Below are 12,031 nucleotides of genomic sequence, written 5' to 3'. Positions count from 1 at the left end.
AATACAAAGCAATAGCTCTGGTACTAGGTTTTGTGTTCAGAGTGTGAAAACCTGCAAAACTAGAGAGTTACTTTCTGCGGGGCTTAGTTCATAAAGCAGTTAAGGGTACACTACCATAGTTCTCCACTGCAAAAACCTCTGGATATATAGCCCCAAGAATGCATTTCTTCTTAAAGTTTAATGTCATCTTGGCCTGTTTACACTTAAGATATAACAGTGTGCTGTTGAAAAAATTGCATATAAGTATTTCTGTGCAGTGTTTGGAAATGTTACTATAATTGCTTGGGGGGGGTGTGGGGTGATGATTGTTTAAACAAATCACAAATTATTTGCTTTGAAGAGTGTTGCTGTTCATCATGTACCTAATTTTCTAGGAAAAAAACCCAAACAGCTTAATTTTCTGCTTATGTTAAAAGGTGCCAGTCCCCTTTGCTTCATGAACACCACCAAGGTTCAGGCTCACTGGAGTGTGAAGGAGGCAGAGAACGAGAGGAAACTTTGGAAGGAACTCGACATTCTGGTAATAAAACCCACTATATCTTAAAAATAAATGTTCTTTGCAATGCAGTGCATGTTGAGTGCAGCCAGCTTCTGATGCGGAGGTTTGATACACAAAGAGCACGTAATATGACAGTGAAAGCGGGAACTGTTACAGGCAGTCCAGCAGAATATGATGGGGGATATTTAGATAATATTTGGAACAAACTACTCCTGAACTTCAGAAAGCCCCATGAATGATGAAAAGCAGGTTGAACTTCTTTTAATGATCATTGAAAAACTAGATCTTAGGAAATTCTGCAAAGACACACGTTTCTGATTCCAAAGAGTGTACGGGTTTGAAACCTGATGCTAAGTCATGTGCCTTTTTTCTTTGTACAGTATACTCATCCTTTTAGCATTCAGAAATTAAAACACAATTATTTATGACAGAAACCAAGTGGCATGCACCATCGACCAAAGTCCTGAGCTCCTACAAAGACCGGGCTTTACAGAAAGAAAGCAGTGGCAAGGAGTCGCCAAACAAACTTTCACATGTAAGTCTTTTATTTGGATGTCATTTGAAACTCTAAACCAAAAACAAACCCTGCCTTGGACTTAAAGAAATACATTTTAGTAATTTATGAAGACCACTGTGTGTTTTGGCAGACGAGTATGCTCACCTAGACGTGGGGTGAATTGAGTATGCTTAATCCCCGTTTATAAACTAAGAACTCCAGGAGGGATTGGGTCTGGGGCATTGAGGAGATAAAACTAGTACAGTCTGCACTCCGCTGTGTATTTACAGCTTCATTTATACTGGCTTGCTTAATCTGTGAAGTATTTCATATCCTTTATAAACAAAAAATTATATTCACTATACCACTCGTCATGTTGTGTGAAACAGTCATGTAGTATAATTACCAATAAGCACTATAAAAAATGTCGTTTGTATGTTGGGAATGCTGAACAGATTTCTAGTCTACCTAGTTTAGTGGCTTGTCTCCAGTAATGGCAAAATCCTCAATGACTTAAAGATGGAACATACACTAATGATATGCATGGTCTTCCTTTTTTTGTGTGTTTGTTACACAAACCTGCTATATGTGGTAGGAATCTGTACGCTATTTGTAGACTTACATGGTAAGAATATGAGGCCAGTTTCTCATCTTATGTATGTTGGTACCTTATGAGAATCTAGCTTGATGCTTCTCAAAAAAACTATCATAAACAGAATCACTTTCTTATACCTTAAACTGAAGTTGACAGGAAGCTAGAATCAGTATATATAACACTCAGTATTAAAAACAACACCGATGCCAAAGTTAAATGCTGAATTTGCTTAACTTCAGTCAGAGTTTATGCTAATGGGACCTCTCATGCTTTTAGGATAGTGGGGATCTGAACAGAAAATTTCTTAATGGGCACATGCTTGTGTTTGTCTGCATATGCATGTGTGTAGTGCAGTTGCAAAATAACTATATTGTACAAAGTAAGAACCAGCATTATTATAAAGATAATATTTATAAAATTAGGATATTTTGTTGTTAGATGCTGTAAAATAGAAAAAAAGGGTCATCACCTTGTAAAGGACCTTGTAATGTTCTCTTGTGCATCCACTTTTTGTTCAGCTCCATTTGCCATATGACTCTCTGCCAGCCAGAGAAATGTCTATGCTGTCTTTTTATCAGTTTTAACTTGGGGAGAGGATGGGGGAATGGGATTTCACTGGCTATCTTCAAGCTTTCTTTGTTGCCTTGGAATAAATATCATATTCCTGCTGATTTTTTTTTTTTTATTTGTTAAATCTTGCTCCATGACATAATCTTTATCAACATGTAACAATTAGGACCATGCTGAGCTTTCATACAGTAATTTCTTTTGGCACAAGGAAATGCATAAAATGATCCTAAGCTATGTCCATAGTGAACTTTGAGCAGTCCAAGATGTCTGTATCAATAGCTGCTGTCCAGATTCTCTGCTGCTTGCGGAGTCAGGAAGGTGCCTAAGCATGTATGTTCAGCAACACACAGGAAATTTTTGAGAAGGTTAATACATGCAATACATCTTCTGAGGCTAATTTTATGCCTTTGAACTTCCCCCCACCTTGTTTATTTCCACTTTGGTTCCCTTTTGCATTTACAGTAAGAAGTGACATGCCTTTTCTCCAGACAGCTTTCTCCAAGTCCCTTTCCTTGGAAAAACTGCTCATTGTATTTTTATCAATTGTTCCATTGTTCCATTGTTTTTAAGATGAAAGCCCCCTTGTAAAGGTTAGAATGAATGCAAATGTAACCCCTCCTTCTTTTCTAAAATAATTTTGTCAAATGTTGTTAACTCCCTGTTAACTTCCATATGGAATAGAACTATCATTTCTGGAAAGGCTGCCTGGTCTAACTGCTTTAATGTGTGAGCAACTGCTATGTTTATATGCTTCTGCTAGGAGGGGGATCTCATAAAAAAGTTAGTCACCCTTCCCACTTACATTCTACTTAATAGAAGTCCATCTGCCCTTATGCTACTCTGTCACATAGATAAGTTAATCCAGTCTATAAAATCTCTCTTAAAAACCAGCAAAAACCCCCAACTTTATTGACACAAATGGCTGACATAATTATTCCACTTCAATAGCAATGCTTAGCTTAGGGCCCCGTGACTTCAGTTACTTTCATCTGGTAGACATACATCGCAATTGGCTTCAATTTAGCTAGCCACACATCCAACTGGATTTGATCCAATAAGCTGCATATTTCACCCACACTGAGAAAAAGCCAACTGTAATTCCGTCGTCGGTGTTTTTTAGATTTGCAGTAGAGCTTATTTAAACAAATAATTACCAATGCTTCTAGCTTTAACAAATGCTTATTTTAACTGTTCAGAAATGCAATTTTATGGATGTTAAGCGGGTCCTATAATCAGAAAATTCAAGTGTGATTTTAAGATTTACCATAGAAGATGGAACTAGAGTCTTTTTATTTGCAGTGACATCAACCTTTAACGTGTCTAGCCAGTTGTGGAATTCATTTCATAGAAACTGGTGGTATAATTAGCTCTTTTCATACTTTGCAGTTATATTATAGCATACTATAAAAATAATAAAATGGTCTTTGAATGGCACAAATTCAATAATTTACATGAAAATAAATATTTTACTATTTAACTTGAGAGGAGTCTTTTCTTTTTTTTCTCCTTGTTGTTAAGATTGGAGACAAAAGCTGTTCAAGCCACTCAAGCAGCAACACCCTATCCAGTAATACATCCAGCAACAGTGATGAAAAACACTTTGGTTCTGGAGATCTGATGGATCCTGAGCTGCTTGGATTAACTTATATAAAGGGGGCTTCTACTGACAGTGGAATTGATACGGCTCCCTGCATGCCCGCTCCTCTTCTGGCCCCTTTGCACCTTGCTGGTAGCAGGTCTGGAGTACATTGTCGTACTGAGCAGTGGACCGAGTCTTCTGAAACTCCTGGGCCAGATGATGATCCAGCTAAAATCTATGCTGTTCACAGCTATGCCTCTGCTATTTCTGCCAGTCATACAGCTGAAGGCAGTATGGGAGACCTAAGTGAAATCTCCTCTCATTCCAGGTATGTGTTTCTTACAAATTAAGGATTATAGATTAACCTTCAGAGAACTCTCGTTATTCTGTTTACCTTTCTTTGAAAGCACACTTAACTGATTTTGATTTTTTTTGTTGTATTTAAATGCCTATATGAGAAAGTGTAGCAATTTTCAGGCAATTTTGGGTGAGTGTCCCTAAAAAGCATAGCTAGCCCTACTCCCAGATCTGATGGAGAATTTATATGTGACCTTGTGCACATTGCTTAGGTTTTAAAGTTGGGAAACATCCCTGAGTAAAAGTGAAGTTTGCACCTAGAATTTATTTCACTTTTTTTTTTTTTTTTAGTACAATGTAACAAATTACCTGGGAGTTAATGCTGAGAGAAATCAGAGAAATTGCAATGGATAATTTTTACATATAGTGATGGACAATTTTTACATGTAGTGAAACTGCACTGCGTACCATCCCTTCTAATTTACATTATTGTGATGTACGCTTTATAATTTTGTTTGTTGAACTGAATTTCTGATTGATTTTCAGCTCTTCTTTTTCCTACCAGTGAAATGTGTGCATGGTACATTTGTTGTAAAACAAACTTTGAAATACACTTTTACAGCTGGTTGCCTTTATTTCCTAATTCCCATTTTTATGGTAACTTTGAAGTTGAAGCTTTGGTCTATGTGTTACAGTTTTTATGCTGTAAAGGATGGAAGGAAATTAATTGTTCTTCGTTCCCTCTGATTTTTTCTGGTTTCAATGTCAATTAGTACAGGAAAATAACCAAATAATATCCTGTATCCTCATTTCTTTATATGCTTGACATGAGTGAATTAGTCTTGCATACTTAACTCTGACTTTTTAGATTATTTCTTTTTCACAAGTTATGGAAGATATAAACTATTGTGAAAACTAGGTAAATGCTTTCACATTAAGCTTTCCCTACCCCTGTGATAATGTAGAAGCTCCAGATTTACTCTGCTTTCTGTGTGTTGACATTTAAATTTATATATTGAGACTTCTAAAGTGCTAGAAATAAGCTCTATGTTTCTAGGACTTCATCATAATGAGCTGAAATAGATTTCTAATGCCTAGAATATGTACTCTCAGCACTTGTGTGGCAGCTGTCATATTTAAAGTGCCAGGCAGCCATTAGTCTGCTGCTCACTTCTGTGGAATAAACATTTTATGGATTAATTAATTTTTATTTTTTCTTAAAAAAAAAAAAAAATAGATTTTAAGTGATTTACCCATGCATTTTCAAAGTAGTACATATTGTTGAGATGATGACTCACATTAGGCTTGCCCACTTACACTTTGGTAATAGCAACGTGTTTCAAATGATCACCTTCTAATTTGTGTGCCAAATCCTTTTGCTATAGGAAAATGCCAGACTTATGTGACCCAACTGTTTTATTTAAACTTTGCTTACATGCTTACATGTCCTTCAAGTTATGTTGGAGTGATAAATAATTTTGCTGTTGGATTTTAAAGCTGGCATCACCTATACAGCACCCTAATAATGCACAGGCCTGCATTATTAAAAAGTATATCTTTTTATTGCTATGATGCTGCAACACTGACGTGTTCAAATAGACATAAGAAAGTTGATTTAACATATAAGCATGTGATATCTACTGCCAAATCCTATACATATTTTCCAACTGAGTCAGTCACTGAGTTTGTACTTCTTCATAAAGATTAAATTCTAACACTATCAAGGCATGCATTCACAATTATTTTATTAATGTTAAATAGTACACTTGTTCTGCAGTAGCTAAACAGTGTAAAACTTCCAGAAGCAAGCCCACAGACTGGTGGAATATAATTGATCTATAAATGCAACATTTCTTTATTAAAATTGCATTGCGTACTGAATAGATAAAGTGCAATGCATAGGAAAGATATTGGTTCATTGAAAGATACTGGCCTGATTCTCTAACATCAGCAGATAAAGAACCCCCTGAAAAAACTAATGCTATAGTGTCCAAGTAAGATTTATAGATTTAAACCTGCTGTGTGAAACTATCTCAAACTACAAGACTGACTTGAGTTATGCACAACTTCATGTCTAACAGCTCTGTTATTAATGGTTTTATCTCTCCTATTTTATATTAATTATGCACATGAATTATCAAATACCTTCATGTTACTGTAGCTGAAACAGCTTAGCTTCATTGCCTTTAGTTTTGCTTTGTTTCTTACGTAGAACATCTTTTGGATCCTAAAAATATATACTGCTTGTTCCAGCCATTGCATTGAACTCATTATCTAAAACCAGGCTTTTATAAGCATTTTATTTCTTCACTTCCAAAAATATTCCCTTATTTATTTAGTTACAAATAGAAGTCTAAAATCCTCTGGATAATGTCCTTGCTGTCAATCTGATATGTATTTTACATTGTGCTTCAATGTTTGCTTCATCTTTAGATTTCAGTTTTTCATAACTGAATTATTTTCTTCACCACGTCTTTACATCATTGCTTTGCATATTTGCAAGGATAGCAAGCAAAAAAGCTTTTAACATAATCTGCATTATTTTCTTCCCCCAAAACGTCATAATCTTGTTGCTACTTTTGGGGAAGCAAAAAACAGGGAGGAGAGGAGAGAAAATAAATTGGTTTTAAGAGTAAATGCACATACTAACTGTGATCAGAATTAGTAATGATTCACCTTTCTTCCACGGTGGGCATTTTAATTTGATCTAATGACACCTATGCGTGTGCATTGCTTGTATTTGACTCTGCGTGGACAGCAAAGTAACCATGTCTGTTCCACTTTCAGGAACACCTTCTGGTCCTCTGTGAATTAATCCCATGCTCTTGGAATTAGATTAAAAGATAGCACTGTGTTTGGTATTTGTAAACCAACAACAAAAGTTAGGAGCTGCTGCTTCAGGTTCCAGCCTCTGATTTTAGGCAAGGCATTTGGTTTATGCTTCAGTTACTTCACCTGCAAGATGAAAAGAAGAAATTTATTCTTCAAGGAAGTGTTTGGTTTAGTTCTTTTTAAACCATTTTGAAAGCCTTCAGTAAAAGGTTTCATTACTGCCTACTAGTGCTATTACTCATAATAAAAGGCTATTAAAATTATCCAGAGGACTGTTTTTGTTGAACTGAAATTTACTTCAGTTAATATTAAATTCTCAATGGTACTGAATGAAAGACACAGCTTAAACTGGCGTGAATTGGCAAAATTAACATGAAGTGGAAAGGCACATAAGTTTTATAATTAGAGGGATACTTGGGGTAATTCCCTATGTAGTTCTTGACGTAAATGGAATTATACCATTAATAATGTGTGTGTACATATTTACTTAAAATTGTACGCACAAATTCTATATCTATGTCTTGAACTTAGTATTTTGATTTTAATTCGTATCAGTTTGCATTGGCATTTCAGCAAGTTGAATTATATGCATTACTTGATTTAGAATCTCATCACAATTGTGTTCTCAAAGAGCTTTAATGTATGCGCTGCAGTATGTAGAAAATTACTGTACCAATATTGCTACCTTGGTTTTAACCTTGAGGAAAAACTCAACATTAAGAATTATAGCTGCATACCAGGCGAAGCATTTCTTATCTCTTGTTGTATAGCAGACTTCATTTTTGCTTTTGTGTGTTTTCTTTACTTTTTCAGTGGGTCACATCATTCAGGAAGCCCATCAACACATTGCTCTAAAAAGAGTGGCTCCCTAGATACCTCCAAAGTCTATATAGTGTCGCAGAATAGTAGTCAACAGGTTTCTGGGTCGGTTTCAAAACCATACCACAGGCAAGGAGCAGTGAGTAAATATGTCATTGGATGGAAAAAATCAGAAGGAAGTCCTACACCTGAAGAATCAGAAATTTCCGAATGCCATGAGTAAGAACTCTGTTCAACTTTCTTGGGGGAAGAAGGGTAATGAAAATAAATTTTAAAATAGGATAGAAAGATGAAAAATTACAAATTCCATTTCACTTTTAAATGTTTGGGTTTCTTTTTCTGTGCCTTTATGTATCAGAGGTACATCCCAAAAAAGAAAAAAAGACATTAACTGCAGGATACTGTTTTTCCTCTGTACTATCCGGCTGCATCTTTTTCCCATGTGTTAAATAAAGCAAGCTGACAGAAATTTCTGAAAGTGTGTATAGGCAAAAATGTATGGTGATGTCAGACATTCTGAATTTCCATTTTGAATCTCTAGGAAACAATTTGGAAGCTACAAATTTATTAAGATCTTAAAGACCTTTTCTAGAAATCTCCAGGAACTTTAGTCAGTTGGAAAATGCTTACTTCCTGACGTTTCTGTATTAAACCTTACTACCTTGTTACCTATTACATCAGCAAATACATTACAGATGAGAGAGATGACCATAAACTTATCAGTGACCTATGGTAGATAATTAAGAAAAATTAGTGCCAGTTGGAGATATTTTAGTGGTGGTTTAGTATTTTTTCAGACTTTGTTTTTCAAGAACCAGATGCCAACTGGTGATTAGGGCCCCACAAGACAAAGATTAAGTGCAGATATGCCTGACCCTCTCTTCAAGAGAGTCTACAAAACGTGCAGACTCCACTGAAGCTAACTTTTTTTTTTTAAGCAAGTGACATTTAGACAACAATATTCAGAGCAGTTCTAACAAACAGCTATATACACAGCTTAACACAGGAATAGCTCATGAGGAATGTGTTCTTAGGTGAAAGAAAAAGGCTTGCTCTCAAAGGAAAAAGATGCAATATCTCAAATGTAGACAGAGATAATACTTTTCCAGTGCATATATTGCATATATATCTGCATATTTATGGTAAGATTAATATTGTAAATTATAAGCTAGAATACATGTACTATGAAATATGAGCCTGAAGTTAAGCTCTTACTTTCCTATTTTCAAAAGCAGAAGATGCTACTACCTTCCTGTCCTGGTTATTGTACTGGTGATTTCATTTTCCCCCCCCAGTGTTTTAATTGCTTAAGTTGTTCAGTTGTAGTAGTATTGCACTTAAAAAGTGGTAACTTCATTGATTCCCACAAGTTTTTGCATTTTGAATTTGTTGAACTCCTGAAACAATTTCTCTTTATTTTGAATGGAACCCTTAAAACAAAATTACATAATTAATTGTGTCATTGAGATTGAAACCACAGCAATTTAGAAAACTATCTTCAAGAGCTAGTTCTGTTCAAGAAATATTAACTGAATATGGCAGCACTTCATATATCAGAAAAGATTTTCAGATTTTTCCATGGCGTAGAACGTTGCTTCACCTCTTTCTAGGAAGGCTTTCTATATGTCACAGAGAGGAAATATCTCTCTGAGGATAATTATATTGAAATAAAATAACATCTCTAATTAGCAGTGATGATGGAAATCAGGTCAATTGCTAAATGTTGTGCCACTATAGGATATAATTCACTGAGAATTACACTTTACCGTAGCAAAGCTTGTTTCCTCTCTGCTGAAGACCGAGTCGCTGATTATGCTGCTCTTGGCAGTAAGTAATGGCTTCAAATGTATGTTCTGTGTGATTGGAAATCTCTAGTTCCTTCAATTGCATTTCCAGAGTAAACCTGTTAAAATTCTCTCTCTCCTTTCTTACTGGAACAAAGCTGAAAGATAATAATTCAGTTTGACAGTCTTTTGTTGACTGTAAATACATTTTTATATTGTGATAAATAAAACAGCTGTCTTCCTTAATTATCTAAAGAGCTTTACAAAATTGCTTATAAGAAAACACACTTGGCACGTGGCACAATTGATTAGAAATACACTTCAAACATTGCCATTGATGACCATAGTAATTCTTCCAGATTGTGAAGCTGGATGTAATATCGCACTATAAAATATTGATTTTCTTATTTACTAAGGAAGTAAAAGTTAAAGTGTTTTGGGATGAACTATTGGAAAAGTTGATATAAATAGAACTTTAACAATGGAGAAATGTCATGCTTAAAAAAAAGAGAGATAAGCTAGAAGAAACAAGCATTATGCTTTTCTAAATTGTTCTTTTTCAGTGGTTTAAGAATTCCATTTTGGACCCACAAACAGTTTCATAAATACGAAATTATTGAAAAATGTTCTAAATAAGTGTGTGCTGTGTCAGGAGATAATTCTAACAATTTTTACTTTGTGACAGAAAATGAATGCAGTCTTTGAAATCCAAGAGCCCTATTGCTTCTCTATTGCTAAAAACCACCAATTGTCTCAACAGAGTGTATGATGATATTGATGCTGTGTCTGCATCAAGTCCACTCCAAACTTCCGTGAGGAATGCCATTGTTGAAAGCCAGCAAGTCTTGTCCAAAGAAGATTTTCTGAAGTTGATGCTGCCAGACAGCCTCTCTATGGAGGAGGGGAGAAGAAAGGTTAGCTACTTTCTTTGGCTCTTTGTATTTCAGACACAGTTACCTTAGAAATGAACTTCTGGTATTCCCAAAATTGCTATAGAGAAGGCAATATCATTTTGTATAAACTAAGTATATTCCATGGGGATGCTATAAATACTGACCATAAGTCCCAAAATGCCATTCCCCACAATATGAAAATGATACTCAGTTTGATGATTATGTATGAAATACAGTATTTGTTTAAGTATGTCTGCTTAGCTTAAGCAGAGACAGGTGCAGGTTGAGCAACTTGATTATAATGTCAATGGTTAAAAGTAACATTTTCAAGGTTGAATGCCTAAATTTATACACCTCATAAGGTCATAAGGCACACGACTAAAAGTAGCCCACTTTCCCCTGGCCTGTGATACTCAGTACCAACAATTCTGTTTGAAGTCTGAATCACAATTTCATGTAGGTATCAGTGGCAACTGCTCAAAAGGATAGTGGAGAACATATATCTGATCTTTATAGTATGAAGACATGGTAATATTTAAAAGTTCACAAAAAGTGGATAGAGAACTTAAAATTTACTACTTCTTGAAGTATACATGATTCTGAATTCTGTACTTAATATGGAATAAAGCACAAAGCAGTAAAATTACTTGAGATAATTGTCACACTTCGATATTAACTCAACGCTCTCTTAACCCACTGTGTTTATACAATGTGCTAAATAGCGTAATCATCATGTCTGAACAAAAGTAACACATGGGAATCCTTTAAGTGCAGAGTTGAATTTAAAATTCAGATTATATATAATTTTTAACGTGTAGTATGTTAAGTATGCATTATATGTGTTTGAATTCTCATTAATAACATCCTAGAGGTTTTTGTGATTTATGACTGATACAATAGTTGGTTTTCTGTGATGATTTCAAGAGATGCCAATGTTTCTAGCTATCTAAATAAGAAACAACAAGGAGTGAGGAGGTGTGGCCACCCTGAAATAAATTACTGCTGTCCCCTTCCCCTCCTAAGACACCCAACCAAAAGCTCACTAAGTGAGAGACCATAGGCCCTGACTCGCAGGGGGTCCCCAGCCGTAGGACTCGGCAGTATCCAGTCCTTGATTATGCCTTCATAGAGGGCAGTAATCTTGTTATAGGTGAGTCGGTTGTCTTTGACAGTGAAGCCAGGAAGGAATTTTCTGAATATGTAAGATTCTACAGAATCAAATCATGGTTTTGATTTGCTTTTGCCTTATTCATTGATCAGGGAATAAAGAGTCCTCTAGATAATTTTTGTCACAGCCTGAAAGGAAACTCTAAAGCTCCAACAATGAACATTCAACATGTTTGGATAGATATTGAACAATTTTTTTTAAACAGAAGATGCAGTGTAAGGTTGGGAGACTTGAGTAACAGCCAAGAATTGCAGCAGGATGCTTGCTGGGAATCTTGAGTGCAGGAAAGAGGATTGGAGATCCTTACATTCAGAGGGTGAAGGTTTTTAACCCTTTTGTCCAATGTGGTTCCTAATTATGCTCAGGGTCTTTTGGTATTCTTTAACCACTGCTTATAGAAGGATACCATGTTCATTTAAGGATGCTGTGTAAGTCTTCTATGCATTCATTTAGGGATGCTGCTTATGTCAGTTGTGATTACTTTATGTATGTGTTAAAA

At 35.4% G+C, this 12,031-nt stretch overlaps 1 protein-coding gene across 8 annotated transcripts in view; it reads left to right on the top strand.

Annotated features, from left to right (window-relative positions):
* Window positions 1-12,031, top strand: part of SIPA1L2 (signal induced proliferation associated 1 like 2) — a 224,505-nt gene that overhangs the window by 191,868 nt on the left and 20,606 nt on the right. For 7 of the 8 annotated variants that reach the window (XM_054821154.1, XM_054821159.1, XM_054821153.1 and 4 more), the window contains 5 exons: window positions 417-520; window positions 931-1,034; window positions 3,679-4,067; window positions 7,682-7,906; window positions 10,232-10,385. In XM_054821154.1, the coding sequence (XP_054677129.1) occupies window positions 417-520; window positions 931-1,034; window positions 3,679-4,067; window positions 7,682-7,906; window positions 10,232-10,385 (976 nt within the window). The remainder of the gene's footprint in view (window positions 1-416; window positions 521-930; window positions 1,035-3,678; window positions 4,068-7,681; window positions 7,907-10,231; window positions 10,386-12,031) is intronic. The other variant, XM_054821160.1, reaches the window with a different exon arrangement.

This window comes from Grus americana, chromosome 3, assembly GCF_028858705.1.
Source record: "Grus americana isolate bGruAme1 chromosome 3, bGruAme1.mat, whole genome shotgun sequence".
Taxonomy (NCBI): domain Eukaryota; kingdom Metazoa; phylum Chordata; class Aves; order Gruiformes; family Gruidae; genus Grus; species Grus americana.
The sequence above is the reverse complement of the archived record's forward strand: the minus strand, read 5'-3'. Positions and strand labels throughout refer to the sequence as shown.